This window comes from Alligator sinensis, unplaced genomic scaffold (genome assembly GCF_000455745.1).
Source record: "Alligator sinensis unplaced genomic scaffold, ASM45574v1 scaffold1139_1, whole genome shotgun sequence".
NCBI classification, from domain to species: domain Eukaryota; kingdom Metazoa; phylum Chordata; order Crocodylia; family Alligatoridae; genus Alligator; species Alligator sinensis.
In genome coordinates this window covers 278824-299854 of record NW_005842413.1, presented here as the reverse complement: position 1 = coordinate 299854, position 21031 = coordinate 278824, and the positions used below count along the sequence as shown (strand labels likewise).

General features: G+C 39.0%; 1 protein-coding gene across 5 annotated transcripts in view; it reads left to right on the top strand.

The window, feature by feature from the left end:
• The window catches only part of ESF1 (ESF1 nucleolar pre-rRNA processing protein homolog), a 71623-nt gene that overhangs the window by 12114 nt on the left and 38478 nt on the right, over positions 1-21031 (top strand). For all 5 annotated transcript variants that reach the window (XM_025211560.1, XM_006030034.3, XM_025211559.1 and 2 more), the window contains 5 exons: positions 2228-2328; positions 4500-4652; positions 6940-7054; positions 7814-7943; positions 18997-19158. In XM_025211560.1, the coding sequence (XP_025067345.1) occupies positions 2228-2328; positions 4500-4652; positions 6940-7054; positions 7814-7943; positions 18997-19158 (661 nt within the window). The remainder of the gene's footprint in view (positions 1-2227; positions 2329-4499; positions 4653-6939; positions 7055-7813; positions 7944-18996; positions 19159-21031) is intronic.

Here is a 21031-nt window from a genome sequence, read left to right as displayed (position 1 = left end):
CCTACCTGGAGAGCCGGGATGAGCTGGGCAATGGCAGTTTGCCCATTGTGGGACAATTTGTACTGCAGTCAGCTGCATGTGCAGGGGCATGCACTGAGGCAATTTGTGCTGCTGCAAGTGGATTCCCCGCTTGTGTAGACACAGCCTTAATGTTCTTTTTAAGAAATGTTTTAGGTATTAGATGGAAACAATATATTCACTAGATTAATACTTTTATAAAAACTTGCAGCATCTCATAAATTCATATTATACATAAATAAGGAATATTGTTTATCAGAAAATATTCATCCACTATTGAACATGCAATTTCTAGTTCCGTTTTAAAGACTTCTTGTAAATGAAATAAAATATAACCAGTCCAGTAACTCTGTTCTGATAATCACCAGTTCAAGATTGCGATATTCTGTGTTCCTAGCTTTCAGTTAGGGTAAAATGTATTCCATTTTTATCATACACATTTATGTATATGACTAGTCTGCCCCAAAAAAGACTTTTTTTTCAAAATAATGACATCTTTTACCTCATGCCTAAAAACAGATGAATAAAAATATATCAGCAAGGTAGCTACAGTGTTTTAGGAGTGTAACTTGGAAATGACTGAGAACATTAGCATCTCTGAGTGTTTTCAACATTAAATCAATGAGTGCCTGGAGAAAATTGGTTCCTCAGGGGAAGTATTTTCTTGGACATGCGAGTAGCAGTATATATGATGGATATTTGGTTAGAGCATGGAGGATGAAGTAGTCTGAGTATCTCTTGTTTTTCATTTTTGCATGGTTTTGGGGACAGTGCATGATGGAAGAGTTGAATGCTTGCGATCTTTGCTTGGAGTTTTAGTCTTTCCCTCCCAAATAATTTTTGGTGGGAAACAATTCTATCTAGTTTAATTGTATATACTACGTAAAAAATAATTGGGTATTCATTTCAGCATTATCTCAATAATAATTTTAAATTACTATTTATTGAAAGATTAAAAAGAATTTTATCATGGTTATATTTGACTTGAATAAGAGGTTACAAAGAAAATGTAATTTTATGTCTTTTAATTTTTTATTGTGAATTTGACTACTTCGTTTCATAGCATAGCTGGCTTCCTCTATTGTATGCAAAGAGGAAGAAGGATGAAAAAAATAAATGTAAACAAAATAAAACAAACAGACAAAACCCTCCAGTCCTATAAGCTGAGCTGTGTGGTTAGATCTATATTTATGATATCCATCAACTGGGTAGTGTTCACTGGGAGTATAAGATTATAGCCAGTTTGGTCAGATCACAGAATGAAATCCTAATCATATGAAACCACTCAGACTAGCTAAGGAAGTGTGGTCTAGTCTAATACTGTATTTTCCTGAATCTAAGATGACATTAAATTTCAGATGACCCCTCCTAAATAATTAGATTCTATACATGAAAAATTATAAATTTGTTCTAATTATTAATTTAACTATAGGAGGGTCATTTGAAATTCCCTTAAATTCTTAAATTCATTTTAAAACTGCTGTGGTTGGGAAAGCAAGGAGCAGGGATGGGGGGCAGCAAATAACAGAAGCAAGTGGTCCAGCCCCCATCTCTTGCCCCTCCTGGAGCTGTTCTCACTGCCATCCATCCCTCTTGCCACCCTCTTGCCCTGTCACTTTTTCCCATACTTCCTGACCCATCTCTGGCTCCTACTCATGAACAGATCACACAGTGGCTCTGGCTGTGGCTAGGTAGCAGCAGCAGTGGTGGCTTTCCCACTTACTAGGTCAGGGCTGGAGTCAGTCTCACAACCACTGCCTGCCCCTTGTCCTCAAATCCAAGATGAGGCATTTATCCCCAGTATTGAATGAGGAAAACATCATCTTGGATTCAGATAAATAGACTAACTGAAAACTGTCTTATTTGGTTTTTTGCAGTTGATTAGATTTCAAACTGAGTGTTTTATTTGTATGCTGAATATAAAACCTGTTATAACAAATTAGTATCAATTATTTCAATCCTAAGTACACTTATGCTTGTGTTTGCTTCTATTCACATCACTACCTGTACTGAAGTCAATAGGGACTACTGGTATTATGCTTAATATTAAGTGCACTGGTGTTTGTAGGATTAGAGCCTTTAAAGTATAAGTTTCTGTAAATTAAAAAAAAAAAAGATATTAGAGTGCCTGCTTGATGAGATGGGTTTTTTTTGGTGGATATTGAATTTTGCAATTGATTCATAATTCTTTCTTTTGCTGAATTTATAGATTTATCCTTCAGAGTTTGGAAAGGAGAGGTTGAAAAAGGAAGAATTACAAGGACCTGTAGAACTATTAAGTCTTCCAGAAAATGCCACAGAGACAGACGGGTATTAATGCAATTTTCAAATGGTAGAAAATAGTGGGTGTCATTTGGGTGAAAATACCAGACTAAGTGTGTTTAAAATAGAGGCGCACTGATACATCAGTCCAATATTGGATCAGCATTGATATAAAGAAAATTGATTGCATTGGAAATCGGCCTGATGTGACCGATAATTTGGCCAATAAATGCCTGTGCATGCACGCAGCCACAGCACAGCACATAGGCAGGGAGGAGCACAGCCTGGCAGCTTGGAGAGCTGTGTGCAGCTGGTAAGTCTGTTGTGGTGAATGGGGAGGGCAGAGGGAACAGGCATGCAGGAGCAGATCAAGGCCCCCATGGTGAGGGAGGGAGTGGGGCAGGGGCTGGGTCAGGTGCTGCCCAGCTGGGTCAGGGTGGGGCATGAGACTGAGCTCAGTAGATGGGACGGGGAGGGTAGGCCCCACCACTGCGCACAGCCCAGGAGGGTATGTGGGCTGGGGGGCATGTGTCCCGTATCTGCGCGGGGTGGGTGCACGGTGGGCTGCACTTGAAGGTTGGGGCTGGGGCTGCACTGGGCTCTTCCTGGCGTGTGGGGGCTGTGCTCAGGGCAGGCAGTGGTGGTGCTGTAAGAGAGGTTATGGAGGGGGGCTGCAGCCACCCCAAATTTTGCTGTGGCCCCAGCCTACAGCTGCAGCCCCCCCACCTCCTCCCCACGTGCCGATCCAGAGCACATGCCCTCACAGGGTGCGCGCCAGAGCCGCCCCCCTTGTCCTGCCACGGGTGGACAGCGTCCTCTGCCCTGCCCTACCCTGCCCCGCCCTGGCTGGACAGTGTCTGCCCCAGTCTTTGTTCTACTCCCTCCCTCACGTGGTGACCTGCCCTACCGCACCCCTTCCCTCCCTCTTCCCTGTCCACCACAACAGACTTACATCTGCGTGCAGCTGGTATCAGAAATCAGATTGGTATCGGCTGATATGCCTCCTTAAAATCGGCTATCGGTATCAGCCCCAAAATCTGTATCAGTGCATCCCTAGTTTAAGTTTCCATATTGCTGCACCTGTTCTCTAGTTTATTGAAGGGTGGTTTTCAAGTGATCTTGGCTCGTTGTCGCATCACATGTGTGGATAATTTTTTTGCAGTATAGCATTTAAGGCCCTAATTTGATGAAGCGTTCCATCCATTCAGGTAGTGGGGCTCCATTTGGGCTCAGTGCTTCACCGGCATGTGTTAGCTTGTGAGCCTAGTTTGCTGAATGTTAAATCATTATTTTGCAACTGCATGGTATAGTATACTATATGTAATGTATTTTTAAGGTGTATAGCAAGATAAGAACCAAATAAACTGTTCTGTTGGTATCTCTGTCTAGACAATTTAGCCTCAAACAGAATATGCTCTACAACTCACATCATCAGCTCTATCCTGTTTCCCAGCTACTTAGCAAGCAGCTGAAAAGTTTGTGTAGTGAAAATAGGTTTTGTAATATATTTTAAAAACAGTAGTACTAAAGAAATGAAATGGTTGTGCATATTTGGAAGAGTATGTGTCTGTATTGATAGGTAAGCAATCACATATGTAAATCTCAAATTCTGATTGAAAGATCATCACAAAATATAGAAATCCTGTCAGTTATTTTTCACCACTAGATGGAGATATTGGTACCATTCAGTAAAATCATAATTGACTAACTTACAGAAATATTCCACTTTTGGAATATGGGACTTGCATTTAACCCTGATGCTTGTTGTCAAAATAGGTAAGCTGAACAAAACGTTGGTGGGAGTCAGTACACAACATTCTTTTCTAAAGTGTGTTTCTTAAGAAAACAAAAACAAAGGCTCTGTGCTGTGTACTGTCAAAATGTGCATCAAAGTTACAAAAAGAAAGGCTTAGTATTTGTATATAATAACTAATCCATCTTAAGGGAAATACAGTCTGAAGGAGGTGTCCTGATTTAAGGCCTCAGTCCTGAAAAGAGAATAATGCAAGTTAAACCTTTATGCCCAAACATAGTACTATACATGTGGGTAGGACTCTGCCCAGCAAAAGATCTGATCTTTTTGTAAGATTTAGTCTGTGTATGGAAAACTTTTCTTCTTACCTTTTTTTTTTAAATATGTAATGTATTTTTAAAGCTATAACTTTGTTTTATTGTGTTAACCAAGTTGTTTTGAGTATGTGTTGTCTTTACTTTCACAGGATTCACACGGAAAAATTAAGAGAATATCAGTTCAAACGGCTGAAATACTTCTATGCAGTAGTAGAATGTGATTCTCCTGAGACCGCTAATAAAATATATGAGGATTGTGATGGACTGGAATTTGAGAGTAGCTGTTCTTTCGTAGATCTGAGGTAAAGCAAATGATGTCTTTCAGGGAAAAATTAAAGCAGGTTTAACAGTATTGGGAGTGTACTCTGTTGTCCTCATTATCAAAAAATAGTGACAAAGATGTATACCATATTTCACAGTGATTAGGTTGACACGGTGTATAGATCAACCCCCGGTTTTCCGATTTGAAAGGTAAGGATTTTCATAAGCATGGTGTACATGTTGGGGCCGGGCTTGGCTGGCGTGGCCCCATCCCCCGTGTGCCCAGCATTGCTCATAGGGGATGGGGACAGGGCTCGGCTTGGTGATCGACTGGTGCAGCCCTGTCCCCTGCAAGCGGCACTGGTACAGCCCAGGCAGTGCCGCTTGCAGGGGATGGGGCAGCAACAGCCAAGCATCGAGCCCAGCCCTGTGCCCGGTTTTTTGATGTGGCACAGTGTATAAGTCAAGTTTGATTTTTAAGACGCAACAATTGAGCTTCAGAACCTGACATACACTGTGAAATATGGTAACAGTAATGAACTAAGACATGAATACACTGAGCTTTTCTCAAGAGAAGCAAAAAGAATTTTTATGGTTAGATGGAAAACTTGCAAGGTACCCACCTTAAAGAAAGTATTTTAAAGAGGGCTTCAGGTGCAAATCTTCCCTTTTTTTTGCAGTCAGGTAAACTTAGTAGGACACTGACATCTGCTGTATTGTTTTTCGGATATAAGGCAGCATTGTGCTGAGGCTGAAATTGGAAAGTTTGATCATTCTCAGCTCCAGCTTTAAGAAGTCAGAAAGTTAAAATAGTGTACTGCTTTATCTTCGTTCCAAATCCTTTGCACAAAAAAACCCCCTCTCCTTCGATTGTCAATAGAAATCAGCTCTTTGATCCCAGTTTTGGTAGATTGAATGCTATGGAAAAAAAAAAGGTGTATTATTTCATAGATACTGAGTATTGAATTTTAGAAGACATAACAGATATCTAACTTTTGGTCCTTATTAATTAAAACTTCGTATTTGCTCTAAACATACCCTATAATGTTTGAAGTTTCACAAAGCATATCCTTGATTTTTCATTCAATGTGTTATGTTAGGGAGGGAGGGTTTTTTTGGGGATGTTTTGGAAAAATGTACAGGTATGTACAGATTTCATTGCAAGGAATATCAATAAAGTAAAATCTAGTTAGAAAAAAGTTAAGGAAGTTTCAAACAGTTCAAATCTCTTAGTTTCTCACAATTAATTTGTTTTATGAAATATTTATTCTTGCTGTTGTAACAGGGAAGACCTGTGCAATGTGAGGTGTAGCAAAACTGCCTGCATACAAAGTATTTGTCAGTGCACAAAGTCAAGATACTGCATTTTCTCTAGTCACGTTTATTTAAGACTTTTGTGAAATCATAGAAAATTGGAAGTGTCCCCAGAAATTGTTTTAAGCTAATGCTCCCTTAGTATTTCACAGCTTTATGTAGCTTTTCTCTTAATTTTTAGTGGTCTTTAAATATTTTTCTATCCTGTTGCTGTAAAAAATCAGAACTCTTCCAATAAATCTATCCTAAAAAAGCAAGTAGTGCTTACAGAATCAAAGCTAGTTGACATACAGGGGTTTTCTATTCATCTCTCAAATTCTGTAATAATCATTTGAGCATCAGGCAGCAAAGTTAAGAGATTCTGCCTTTATTTTATTAGGTTTTGTATTCTGTGCTGTAATCTTGACATGCTAGGAAAGATACAAGTGTGTCCAATAGTATTGGTTATTTAATCCCTCTGTTGCTTGATATTTTAGAGCTGTTTGCTTCAGTTTGTTTATCAGTGTTCTATACACATATGACAGTCTCCTGGCCAGAAAAAGGAAAGCATTCTCTGTAATTTTTATGATTTATTGTATAGTTACAAAATTCTAGTTATGATGCTTGGAAAGAAGCTCTGCCCATCTTGGTTATGTGTAAGGTCCTTAATAACATTTCAGAATAAGTAGTTTACATTTAAAAAAAATCATTTTCTTTGATTGATTGATTTTTGGTTTTCATAAGGTTATGGTAACAATGGGAAGGATGTGGAAGTACAGTACGAACAGTTGATATGAAGCTCAGTTCTTACAGATACAAAACTGAGAGCTCAATTTTGTGTCTTAACATATAGGAAATATTTAAGAACTGAGTTGTATATGTTCCTCTCTTAACAGTCTTATCCACTCTTTATCCTAGTAAATTTTTCTGTACTAATTTGTAAGGCTTTAATTAGAAAGAAGCTGAACCTCAGTGCCATTTACTCCTTTGAAGCACTGCAGCATGTTTCAATAACAAGACATCTTTGCTTTTAAGATTTATTCCAGATAATGTTACATTTGATGATGAGCCAAGGGATGTAGCCTTAGAAGTGGATGGAGCTGCATATAAACCAAAGTACTTCACATCTGCTGCTATGGGAACATCAAAGGTACCTTAACAATATTTCTTTTTTTTCTAATTCTTTTGTAATTTGTTTAGTTCTGTTTGGCTTGGTTTATAAAATACATAAATAAAGAATTTGTGGCATTGGAGATAGTGGAGAAAGGTTTGATTTCTTTTTTTTTTATGTGGTGAAAACATGCTGAAATCCTATGTTGTGCAAGTGCTTTCTTTATGAGTTACAAGTAGACTTTGTGAGTAAGGCTAAGTTTATCACTCTAAACAGAGGTTCAACCTGTTATAAATAATGCATTGTCTATCAGTCTAAAGTATACCTTATTTGCAAAAAGGATCAATTTTGAATATTTACTAATACATCTTTTAATTGGATCTACATATAGGCATTAAAAAAATTAAGTGCTTTCAGTCATGATTTCATTACAAATTATTTTATTTATCCAGTAGTGGACTCCTCGGTCTTTCTGTGTACTTAAAATACATTGAAATCTATGTAGGGTACATTTAAAAAATCTGAAGTTAAGGTATCGATGATCTGATCTACTTAATATGATGAGGATACTCCATAGCAGTTCCTTAAGGTTGCTTTTCAAATCAATTTAAAATGAGGCCTTTGGTTCTACTCTCTAAAAGTAGCCGTCTATTGTGAAAATTTAGCATAACACATCAAGGTTGTGTTTCACTTCTCTTGATAAACTTGTAATAGGAAGTTTGAAATTCTATGTTGACCATAGTTGAGGCTTAACTTTTTGTGTCATGTTATCTTTTTTTTTTTTTTTTTTTTTTAAAGGTAGATGTCACATGGGATGAAACAGATCACGAAAGAGTAACTTCACTAAGTAGAACATTTAAAAAGGATGAACTTCTTGACATGGATTTTCAAGCTTATTTGGCTTCATCTAGTGAAGAAGAGCAAGAAGGTATGTGTAACATGTATGGAGTTTTCGCTGAAGCCACGAGCAGATCAATTCAGGATATACAATATTCTTTACATTTAACAGTTTAAACTTTGTTTCTTTAGTGTGATTTAGTGGAGACAGGGTTTTGTTCATGGTAACTCTTGTAGTCAGGTTTCATTGTGGAGAGATTACAATTCCCCCTTCAAAATTAAAGGGGAAAAGTGGTTTTGTGCCCTTTTTTCCTGTGGTATAAGGCCTTCCTGCCTTCCTTCAATTGGTATTCAGTTTTTTTCAACGTTAAAAGACTGCGTTCTGACTGGAAAGCTAGAGAAATTATGAAAATCTAGATCAAAGGAAATTCAAAATAAACAGCTGAAAATGAAGGTGAGCATGCTATTTGACGGGTTTCTTGTTATGAACAGTTAACCTCAGTGGCTAGTTAAGCACTCTGATGAAGAATTGCACCTGTGGTTTACAAATTCTCATTTCTTTGTCCTTGAATTACGCTTTGGTGTTACAGCCTAATAAGTACCTCTGAGAATTCCATAGATCTTCCAGCAAATTAGGAAAGATGGAACTTGACTTTTTTGATATTTCTCAGGTTTAAAAAAAAAAAAGAGCTTTTAAGGTTTCTATATTCAGAACACACACACATGTTTATGCTGCTTGTAGGTTATCTTTAAGGCTACAGTCAGGATCCATTATGGAGCCCCATTTTTAATCCCCAGTTCACTTTGCTAAAAAAACAACAACCCTTGTTTGCTTCGAAAATTGCCACGTTTAGACTGAAAGCTAAAGATAATGCTTTTCCTGTAAAATTTTTCAAGAATTAGTTGAACTGCTTTTGGAATTGCAGGTTATAAAACTTGAGAAATCTGGCTTTTACCTGTCTTGCTGTCTACCTTTTAGTTTAAAAAAAGCTTTCTCCAATGTAAAAAGTGTACCTAGTTATTGAATAAAATGGAGTCTCATTAAAGCAAGGTATATAGTAAATTTGGTAGTTTTTACACAATCAGAAATCAAACACTTGTGTATAATTGTAATGGTTATGCTTTGTGACCAGTTTCCTCCCATAATAGCTAGTTAAATTTTAGAACAAGTTTGTGTCTTATACTGTACCAATTGTCTTCTTTTAAGTTAGTTGGTATTACACTGTGGTGTTAGACATAAAAGCATAAGATTTCTAATCCCAGATCTGTACAGTTTATATAGTAATTTTGTTGGCTCATTGTTTATGCCAATTAAATGTTGTGCTGAATGACATCTGGGTGCTTTTCACTTCAGACTGCTCTTGAGTTGTGTGTGATTGGGAATGATCTTAATTATGGACTCATTAAGTAACTTTATTTTTATTAGTTTGTGTATTGGTAAGCATTAACTTTACTCCCCATCGTTACTGTTTTTTGGAGTCAGCTCTACTTTTACATATATTTGATAAGATGTATCATTTGCTGCAGTGCAACACAATACGAGTCTAAATTGTTTCCCTATTGCTTATGTTATAACAGATATTAGTTAGTTGCACATTGGTTATAACTGCATAAACCACCTAAATGCATGGAATCTTTTGGTTCTGTTGTCTATTTTGTAACGTAATTGAACTCTTTATTTGTGTCATAGTTGCTGTACCTGGTTAAGGGATGGCAGCTTTTAGATGCCTTCAAAATAATGAGAGTTAATCACTTTCACGACTGCTGGTACCCCAGCACTGGGCATGGTTGGGTTAACCACTGCTTAATGAGCATTGTTTATGTTAAGTTGGGGAAATCATATATGCTCAGATTAAATATGAAGATGTGATTAAGTGCACGCAGTCCTGAGGCTATGCGTACTTAAATGAAGTACCATGGTTTCAGAACACCTTAGAACTCCTTTGGCATCTACAGCTAGGAGACAAATATATGGGGGTGTTTTAGAAAGCAATGGCTATTTTGTGTGCAGTGATCACTTACTGAGACGTATCACTTCTCTATATAGTTGTAAGTGGTAGGTGTGTTCAACAGTGCTGCCATCAGTGTTCCCTCTGCTGCTACTTAGTTCCCATGCATTGTACACACAGTGTTTTTACTGAGGAATTGCCATTACTTTCTGAAACACCTTCACATTTTTAAGAAATGTAGCTCAAGGTTTTGAACCTTTTTTTGTTGTTTAAAAAATGTCAAGCATAAGATACTAATGCTGTAATTGATTGGTAAAATTTGCCCGTTTGCAGTAGCTGTAGAGCCTGTGCAGCCCAAAGTACAATTTATAAAGCTAACACAGGGCAAGAAGAAGCTGAAGGAAAAACTCTGCCAGGCGAAGGTATTGAAAGTAGGGAATTCATTAAGGTTCAAACCTCTGTGGATTCTGGAATAATGGTGCTTTTACATGGAGCTCATAAGCTCTCTGTAATATTTTACTGGGTAAGTAGAGGTCACGTAGAGTTTGAGCTCTCTCTGTAGGCTGTTTGGAAGCTTGAGATCCTATGGAACTTCCGAGCTATGCCTTCAGGTTGGGAAGAGAAGCTATGGTTCCTGTTCTCTTTCCTTGTGTATGCACTTACTCTGCACTCTTTAGGTAAGTAGAGTACCAGGCAAGTTTCATTCACTGAAAGTAAAGCTCCTACTGTTTATTTGGACAGAGACATTTTGCCATTATAAAATTAAAAACCCCCCAAAACTTGCAAAACAGCTCCCTGGCCTGAGCTGCAACATTTAAACTAAGGTATGGAAACCAGACAATTTGGAGCAAACACTTGTGTGCAAATAAATATGTGGGTGATTCTACCTCTAAAGCTGTCTATCTTCCCTTTAACAGGATTCTGCTTATAATCACTGTAACTGGTAAGGCATTCTGTAGATGTACAGTCTGTAAACTGTCACTCCTGTGCAGTGAACAGCTATGTGTATAGTGAATTGAATACAGGTATATGGGGCATGCTTTTGGAATGTGACGTCTTGGACATGGAGGATAAATGGGAAGGTCAAGGAGGGTAAAATGCTTTTTGACTTTGAGTTGGTGTTTGGGGAAAGGAGTTCTGTTCTGTTCACATCTGTGCAGTTTTGTGCGGATTTTCTGTTCCTTATAGGGAGAAAAGATGTTGGGTTGTAGGTGGCGGTTATGTGCTTTGGATGAGTAGCAGTTTAAGAGTATGTATTTTGGTGTTGTCGGTGTGCTTAAGATGGTTTCTGGTATTCAAAAATTGGGGGATCGAGGGGAGTAGGAATTGGTTTGTGAAGGTAAGTTTAAAAGTACATCTAGGAGACACCAAACTATGCATATTTGATTTTTGTATTTTTTAACTATACATTTCAATCTTGTAATTGCTATATGGTTTTGATGGGTGACTGCGCCTGAAAGCTTGCCAAGAACTTTTTTCCAGCTACTCAGTTGGTCTAATACAAGTTATCACATCTACCCAAAGAACTTTGTCTGTAAATTCCTTGGTATTTGCACCAACACATTGTCTTTTAATATACATTCTTGAACAACTTAATTTCTTCTGACTCCATTTGAACTTTATGATGGCAGTGTTAAGGATGTAAACTGTAAGGAATATAAAATGTCATGGAACGAGTAAGTTCTTTCAAATAATGGTTGGTTGGTTTTAAAACTGGTTTGGGGCATTTACACGGTGTTAAAGAAACCTAAGATAATTAGGCAGAAGTCAGGGCAGGGTGACACCTGAGAGACTAGCTGCTTCAGAAAGGCACAAACTTTTCCAGGGAGCAGCCTGCTTTGTCAGATGCTGTCTAATGTAATCAGTAAGTTATTCAGCGGCAGTGGCAATCCCTCAATTCATGGTTGATTTCTGCCATGGCTCACTGATGGGTCTTGAGGTGACTTGAAAGGTCTAACTTGAGTTATTAAAACACACAGGAAATCTTCTCATCCTGTTTTTTTCTGGTCAGAAAAACTGGCCAGTTAGAACATTCAAATTTATCTCTGCTTGGTCATATCTTGCCAGGATTAAAGCGATTTACAAATGAATGTGCAAAGTGCATTGCTATGAACTTTATTTTCTCACTTGAAACTGTTTCCTCAAGTGTCTCTGTGAGGACAACAGGGGAGGAGAAAGCGATTTGATGCCTCGTAATTCCAGAAAAATGCACTTGTGAGGAGGGAGGAGCTTGGGAGGTGGGATGGTGGTGGAACTGGACTTCTCAAGGGAGTAATCAACAGGTTAGATGTTTTAAAAAGTAGATCTCTGTTCCTGGGAAAAATCATTTTGGACTATCTTTCCACACTTGTCAGTGAATGTTCAGCCTGGAAAGGTCTTACTTCTAATTAAGTTTTCAAAAGTAAGTTTTTAAAAGAAAGGATTACATTGCCATTTCTGTAACATATTCCTGATGTTTTATCCATTGAGTTACAGGATACACAACAGGATTTCATCCAACGTTTTTGTTGTGGTACTAAACACAAACAGAAAAAAAATGAATTTCAGCTGTTTGAATGGAAATGTGAAAGTGTGATAGGATGGAAAGAATGTTCTGTACTTTTTTTGTTTTTGTTTAACTTATAAAATGTTTTATTTATAAACAGTGTTTTTTCTACTCCATCTTCATCTGCTTTTGTATGGAATTTTTAAAGTAAAAAAAAAATTGTACCAGCCCTGTTGGCACTGCTGTTATACAACAGTTTCATAATATCATGAATTTCAGTGACCTGGTATGTTATGGTTCACAGCACAAAGTATCTCCATTACTTTCCTTCTGAGTTTTCCCTTGCCTGAAGACATTTGTTCCAGTCAGTAAGCCTTTATACTGTGCATTGAAATCCAGCACTTAATCACTATTTTGGGCACGAACCACAGTGATTAGTTTGGGGCATTTTTAAGGAAACTTCAAATTAGACACAGAATTTGTACTTCTTTTTTTTATGTGTATTTATACATCTCTGGAAACAAGAAGTTTGTTCTTCTGTCATTCTCCTGCTTAACATTGTCAAGCAGCTTAACTAATAGAACAAAAAAGACACATTTTTAATAACTTGGATACAAACCAGATCATTGTCTCTGCATGGGTGGACTCTTGAATGGAGCCCAATAAATTGCAGCAGGGAATCTGTGCCTAATGTGAAGTTGGTTACAGGTCATGGATTTAATATGCTTCATCAAGGCAAAGGATGTCTTATGCTACTGCAGTCATCAGTGTGCCCATATTTGGAGGATGTTTGATTTGCAGCTGTAGAATATATGTAATTTGTGTCTTTTTTTTTAGTGCACTAATCCTAATTTTAGGGTTAATGATATTAAGTAAAATCCAAATACTGTATTAACTGGAATCTAAGATAACACAAAATTTAAGATGACCCCTGAATAATTAGGTTCTATACCTGGAAATGTTAAATTAGTTATAATTTTCCACGTGTAGAATCTAATTATTGGGTGGTCATCTTTAATTAATTCCCCCCACTGCTGTAGGGGGACAGGCAGTGCGGGAGCAGGTATTGTGAAGAGGTCAAGCATCTTCGCTCCTGCTTGTGCCTGCCCACCCCATAGCCTTAGGCCCCCACTTTCTCCTTCTGCCTCTGCTTTCTCCCATTTCCCGCCCCCCCCTTCCCCTTGCTCCATGCTGGCAGGCTCCATCCCTGTTCTAACCTGGGGCACTGAGCATGGCCCTAGTCCAGCCTCTGTAGCAGCTGTGTAGGCTGCATGCTGCTGCTCTGGGGCCAGGCTGGGGCAAGGGCTCATTGCCCTGGGCTGTAACATGGACGGAGTCTGCTGGTGCAGAGCAACAGTAAAGGTGGGGGGGAGGAAGAGAGGGAGGTGGGTGAGCAGAGGCTTTGCAGTTGGGAGATGGGAGTGAAGAGGCTGAAAGCGGGAGATGGTGGGGTGCAGAGGTAGCGGAGGAGCAGTAGCTGCAGCTACAGCCCCAACCCCAGGTAGGGGCTGGAGCCTGAGCCACAGCAGCTGCCTGCCCACTTACTGCCTCTGTACTTGATTCTAAGGTGAGGGGCTTTTATTTTCATGTGAATTAGGGTGGGGGGAGGAACCTTGTCTGAGAAGGAAGTTCTGTATTTACTTGATTCTGTTTTCAGATAGAAAAGTTTTTGACTTAATAAACTTTGCCTGCTACTTTAGAAGATGGCCGTAAACACATAGAATTAATTTATACTAGAAAATGAAGTACATCCTCATTTTCTTATAAATGAGCAGCTGGAAAAAGTGTATGAATGTAGTGTTTATTTATTCTTCATTGAAGGGAGAAAACTGAGGCCATATACAGCTATTTGGTTCCTTGTGGGAGAATTATCACTCTTCCAGTAGAAACTAAAAGCATATGCACATTTGTTAAATTTCTCCTGGAAGAAATGTGCTTACTGGGGAGAAGAATCGTCCTTTGTCACTAAAAAAAGATCTTTCTTGCATGGGGATGTCTGGTTCAGGAATGAATGCCTGAACACTTTCCTCCCAGTCCAGGAGGAGTGGAGCAGCAGGAATCTGGTAGTGGGAAACAGCTCTCTGTGCCTTCCTGAGACTGGGTTACCCCAGTCCTGAGGAGGTGTGAGCAGCAGGAACAGCTCATGTCTTTCTGGGACCAGGAGAAATCAAGTGGCTGTGCATTCCCTCATTTGGGGAACATGCCAAGATGCTACTTTCTTCCCATTCCCCAGACTGGTGTGTCCAAGTTTAAAGAGGATAGGGAGCCCTTTTCAAATGGACACACCGGTCTGAATGAGGGACTGTCTCATTCTCAGCTGCACATGACCATTCTGGAGCCAAAGATGGGGGAGCTTCTCAATCTCTAGCTGCATGTGTGGATTTAAAGAGGCACTGATGTGAGCTGCTGGGGATAAGGGAGCTTTACCATATGCTGATCCTCATATGTGTGCCACTTTAAAGGGGTATAGAGTTGGGGATGTGGGATCTTCCTCATACCCAGCTATAGTGGCTGGACACCTGTTTAAATTTGTGCATGCAGTTCAGTATGGGAGACCTTCCCACTGCCAGCTGCATATGCCTGTTTAAAGAGGTGCCCAGCATCAGTTCATCCTCTGCTGTATATGCTGGATACCTCTTTAAAAGGGCATGTGCAATTGGGGGTAAAGGAGTCTCTCTCCCCAGTTGCTGGGCTTGCAATGGCCAGGGAACTTAAACAGCAAGCTGGCATCAAGCTGGGGATCCCAGCTGCATGCAAGCTGGGACCTTTTTAAAGGTCCTTGGTGTTGTGAGCCTGATATCAGGGAAAATATCCTCAGTGGTCCCATGACAGGCCTTTTGTGCATTATATATTAAGAGATTATGAAGTACTATATCATGTGGTATGACATTGAAGAGGACTCTTGTGGGACTCCTGCTATTGCTTTTTAGCTAATGGTTGTTCATTCTATTATGTTTATAAAGTTGTAGTGCTGTACTTACACAATTCAGTAGTCACTTTTTGATGTTCAAATTGAACTTTATTTTGGGAGTGGTTAAAAAAAATACATTGAAATGAGTGACTGATCAGCAAAGCCACATCTAATGTTTTACAGAAACAAAAGAATCGGGCAGTTTTTTAAATTTACAAAAGGTGTTTCAAAGGTGTCTATTTCCCTCGGACCTTCCATGCTTGGTCTTTTCCATTTAACAACTTAAGTCACTGCATTTCAATTTTTATATTATCTTCCAAGACAGTACTGTTAGCTTCATGTCAGTTTAACTACTCTGTCAGTATAGACTTTATTCTTGCCTCTGCCTGGGTGTCTGAATTGTAGCTTACTTTATACCTGTTAGTAGGCAACCGTTGATCCTTCTGGATCATGGTATTTGCATGAGAAGTCACCAGGACATTTGATCATATACTTAGGCAGGAGAATGGAGGAGTGGAGGATTCCCAGACCTTCCATCCCTGCTTTAGCCTGCTGAGACAGAATTCAAAAGCCAGACCAAATCCAGACAGACGGTGCCTCGATGGCTGTAGTTATATGTACATCTGGGAATCAAACCCAGGTCTCCTGTGTGGCAGACAAGGATTAAAATTTAAGAAACCACCCCAGATAAGTTTCCAGTGACTTCTCTATTGTTTCTGAATGATTCATGCATTTCTATGGTGTTACCAACAGTGTCCGTGAAAGTCGCTCAATTTTCCAGATGTCCTCACGATAAAAGGAGTTATTTTAGTTTTCCACCTTCTACTTCTTGAATATTTCCAGCTTCTCTACATAAGGTTTGTTTTGTAAAACATGATGTCTACTCACATTTGTATTCCTCAGTACATTTAGTTCATGAGGCTATTGAAGGAAGCAAGGAAAAAACATAGTCATTTAGTCATGGCTAGTTTACTAGTTGAGGGTAATCTTTTCCTTTCTGCGCTAAGAATAATCTAACTTCGCCCAGCCATTTTGTGATTCCAAGAAAATGGCCTCAGTTAAACCATCTGACACTGTTATAAATCAATAATCCTATGTTTTGAGCCTCTACTACGACATGTCTAAATTGCTCAGTTATTAAGAGCTCTCACAATTATCAGATTCAAAGTTTGAACCACCTTCTTTTGAATACCTTTATCTTTAATGTTGGTGGCCACTGTTAACAGCTTAATCGGTTCTTGCATTTATTTTTCCCATCTTCCTCCTGACAACTGTAAATCATACCAAAAAACTGACACCAGTACTGTCATCTGAACAAATTAAGAATACATGTTCCTTTTCTAGTCCAGTTTTCAGCCTCTGTTTGCTTTCCTTCACACACTAAATATAGTCTTTAATTGTGTTTCTGCTGCAAGGCAACCTTTAATGCACCATGACTTTTCTTTTTGGTCCAAGAAGTCTTAGAACAAACTGTTGGCACAAGAAAGAATTACCTTTCTTAATCAGCATCAGAAAGTGGTTCTTGATGCTATGTGATACAGCGTGACACGTGAAAGCTAGCAGCAGACTTTGCACACACATTAGACAACTGCAGGAAAGCCAGAATCAATCAAATGGTTTTGCTCTTCTGTAAGCAAGGAGTTTTACGGATTGTTTGTAGGTAATGTAGAACATAAAATGTTTTTAGAAACTATACACACTGAGCAAAGAAAGCTTATCCTTTGCTATTTGAACATGCAAAGTCTCTTACACTACCGTGACTGCTTAATTTTTCTTTCTTAGGTAACAATAAACTTTTAGTGGGATGTAAGCAAAAACAAAACGGGCATTGTGCAAACAAATATTGAACAGTGTTCTGAAAGGCGCCATCTGTCAGCTGTGTCAGGCACTGGGAAACATTTACTTGTGTGGTTCTGCTAAACAAATACAACCCACCTATTACCGTACAGCAATTAATACTGTGTACTATAAGACCATAAGTGAGCTTCTTTGAGCAAGAGAACACCTTGTTGAACTGTCCCTAATCCCAAGAAAATACCTTCTTCCCCCCAACCCTTGCTCCCAAACCATTAAATCCACTTGGAGTTCTCTTACAGAGGAGAAGTCCCTCCGAGACATTTGTTTCTAGCTACTAATGGCCAAAGTGGAAAACAGTTAATTGAAAGGCAATGTCTCTTTTGCCCCAGCTAAGGAAGTGTCCCCTGAGCAGCAGCAACAACATCAGGCCAGCATTAGATGATGGAATTGTATCACTATTAAGTGTATTAGCCAGTAGCATGTAACTAAGAATGGATGACTGAGGCTCCAACCCCAGGTGCTGACTTGGGGAAAGTGCCACAGATTGGCAGCTGCCACTGCTGCTCAGGGCACAAAAACTGCTTTTTATGCCTCTCACATCAGCCCTTCCTTTAAACAAGCAGCAAACCTCCTGGCCTGCAAATATTAATAGTACCGCTACCTGCATTTTTTTTTTTCCTTTCCTCTCCACAGAGCCTGTAGTTTGGAGTCAGTGAAGTGGCTACAGCATTTAAAAAAAATCTCATGAAATCCAACTTGCATACATTTGTCACAAGTCAGATTGTAGTTCTTGCTACTAACTGGGGGTGTAGAATACTCCTCAGTGGTACAGTTGAAACGCTTCCAGTATTCCCATTCACTAATCACAACTGGCATTACCTGCTTAATGCAGGTCAGCAATTGGACAGCTAGACCTGGGGTTGTCAACCACGGGTACACATGCCCCCAGAGGTACTTGGGAAGGCCCTAGGGGGTACGTGTGGGTGGGCAGGGATGACACCTACCACCCCATGCTGCCGCCTCCCAGGAGCAAGGCCAGGAGGAGGAGGGTAGCGGCACCCCTCTGAGGGCTGCACAGGCGCTGCCTGGCTGGCCGGACGCAAGGGAGGGGGAAGCTCATATGCGGCTGCTGCCACCGCCACCCGTGCTGCCACCGCTCCGCGTCCAGCCGCGTGCCACTTCCCTCCCCCCCACAACTCTGCATCCTGCTGCCAGGGGTACACTTATTAAAATAGGTTGAAAACCCCTGATCTAGAGTCTGCAAACAGGGAGAGAGCACCAGGAGTATTAGATGTATGTGAGAACTGGATGTTTGTAGTAGCTACTGTCATGTAATGTTTCAAGGGAAGGTGCTTTCAGGGAGCACAAGACCATCTTCTATTTTTGTTTTGGACATGAATGAATGATGCCACAGAATGTGTAAAAAAAAAAAAAAAAAGTCTGTCGTGGTGGAGTATTACCAGAATAACTTGAAAACCCCACAGCAGCACACACTTGACTTGCTGTCTTTGGGGAACTGAAGTTCTAGACAGCGTACTTATTTTTTTTGTGCTGTTTTGTTTTTTCACATTTACTTCCACATGCACACATTGGAAAAAAATTGGTTGGGAAGTACTGTAAGGAATATCCTGTAACTGATCCATTCAGCAGGCCACAGGACTATTAGGTAGGAACTCCTGACTTCCAATATTGACTTCTTTCTGAGGCTTTAGGCCACTCATTCTGGATCAGGAGACAAACTGAAGTTAATATGTGGTCAAAAATAGATTGTTTCATTTGGTTTTATGTAGCAGTATATTTTCAAAGTGCTTTACCAAATGTAGTTGTTTTTTATTATAATTATTTTTAAGCATAAAGAACTCTTTCATCAGCTTTCTTTTGCCATCCAGTTCCTCTCTACACTTTCTGATTTTCTTATTTGATCTTTGTATTGCCTAAAAATAGTCTTACTTGCATCTAGATTGAGACTTTCTGCAGTTGTTTTACAGTTTGTCTTTCTTAGGTCATGATGTAGCCCATCAAAGAGAAGATGACAAACTCAAGAGAAGTCAAAAGGATGATGAAGAACAAATTGCCAGATACAGAGAACTTTTACAGAGTATCCAAGAAAAAGAAAAAAAATGTGAAGAAAATGATATGGAAATGGAGATTAAATGGGTTCCAGGTAAATTTCTGGCGTTTTTTTTTCCTTTTCTGACTTGAAAAAGCAAGTAATATTATTATTGGCCTAAGTACTGAGGTACAGAGTAAAGAGAGGGACTTACGGCAATAGAAATTATGACCGGTATTTTTTTTTTAATTTCTCACCATTGAAATCCAGATGGGTCAAGGGAAAATGGGAGGAAATATGATTAAGCACCATTTCTCAGCTGAGGGTTGTCTGTCTAGTTTATAGTTCCTGCCAGGCATTTTTTTTTCCTTTGATGCTTGCTTTGTCATTTGTCTTTTTAGAGATTTTCTTGAATTGATTGATTGTATTTATTTGTGCTTGTCTTAAAATCATAACAGAACTATTTACATTTTAAGAAACAAAAATTGTTGGTTTCCCTATGTTAACATCAGAGAAGTATAAGAAATTTCTCGTTCAGAATGAAGATTGCTTTCCTCAAGGTATCCAGTATTTTAATATCCAGTATATTAATGTGTGGATATAAGTGTTTATTCTTTGATTTGTAACTGGTTGAGGAATGAAAACTATGTTCATCTTGTGATGAAATTTCAGATAGGCTTTTGGAACAGTTTTTGTCCAAATACTTCCAAGCTGGAGATGATTGGCTCAAGTTGGGGTTCAGTTTTTGCACCTACTTATTTTATATTTGTGTTACAACTTAAAATTAGTTTAAGGCATGTTTTCAAAACATAGCCATCCACATCCTAGATGAATGCAAGTGTAATATAACTCCAAAATAGAAATACTTTCAGGCATGTTGTGAATTTAAGTTGGGAAAGAGACTAGGTGGTGTTTTTTTCACCTGCAAAATCCATTGCCTCAATCATCTGCTTATAGCCTAATCCTTTAGTTTATTACTCTTTTGAAATAAGAATATCTACCAAATGTGTTGCCCGTTGTGTTGGATTTGTTTGAATCTTTCATAATTGTGATTTTTGGCCAGCATCTGTGTTTGTGACCCGGCTGTTCTCTTTAAATACAGTGCCATTTATCCAAAAGCAGGTTCAGATTGTCTGGAGGAGAGGAGGAGGCTGGAAATTCTGTCACTTACCCATGAGGTATTTACTAGGATTGTTTCTATTAGAATCCATTAAATTTTCCAAGTTGCTGTCCTACACACTCAAAGGAAAACGTGACTTAGATGGCCCAGAAGTGTGCTACTTGCAGGTTTTAAAATGTTTTCTAACATTTTTTGGTTTTGTTTTTTGTGTATGTAAAATTCGTCATCATTTGACAATCCTGGACTAGGGCAGATCAGACTTCTTGATTTGTTGCTGGAATATTGACATTTTTCTGTTCATGAAAGTATGTACAGTGGGTGATTGTAGAGCAGCTCTTCAGTAGTTGAAAGTTTTTTTTGTTTTTACATTGGCCCAGGAAGGGCAGGAGGTATTAGATCTTAATACTGCAATGTTCCTATATATAGAAACACTTATTTAACAGCACAAAATTTTATAATTTTCTCTGGTTCAAGCCTGGAAACCTTAGGAAGAATAAATTGCTAGTTTGAGAACTTAAAGCAGTAGACATGTGGATACGTTTTACAGGCAACCTGCTGATCTGTCTCCTGTGTTCTAGCTTCTACTACTATATTAACCTGATCTATAACCTGAATCCCTCTTTCTCTAAAGTAGAAAACTGATTACATACATAACAAGCACGTGAATGGTATGAGATTTCTGTGTTTGTGTAATAGTGGGTTTTTTCCTCACAGCATGCACCTTTTCCCTCAAAATTAGCTACTAGAAATGAGGGGTGAGAATTTTAAGTGAGGAATGCAGTAATAGCAGCTTCTGTAATATAAACCTCTGCTAGGGGAAAGAGAAGGTAACACTGCAGCTGCTTACTGGACATGTTCTCTTTCTCC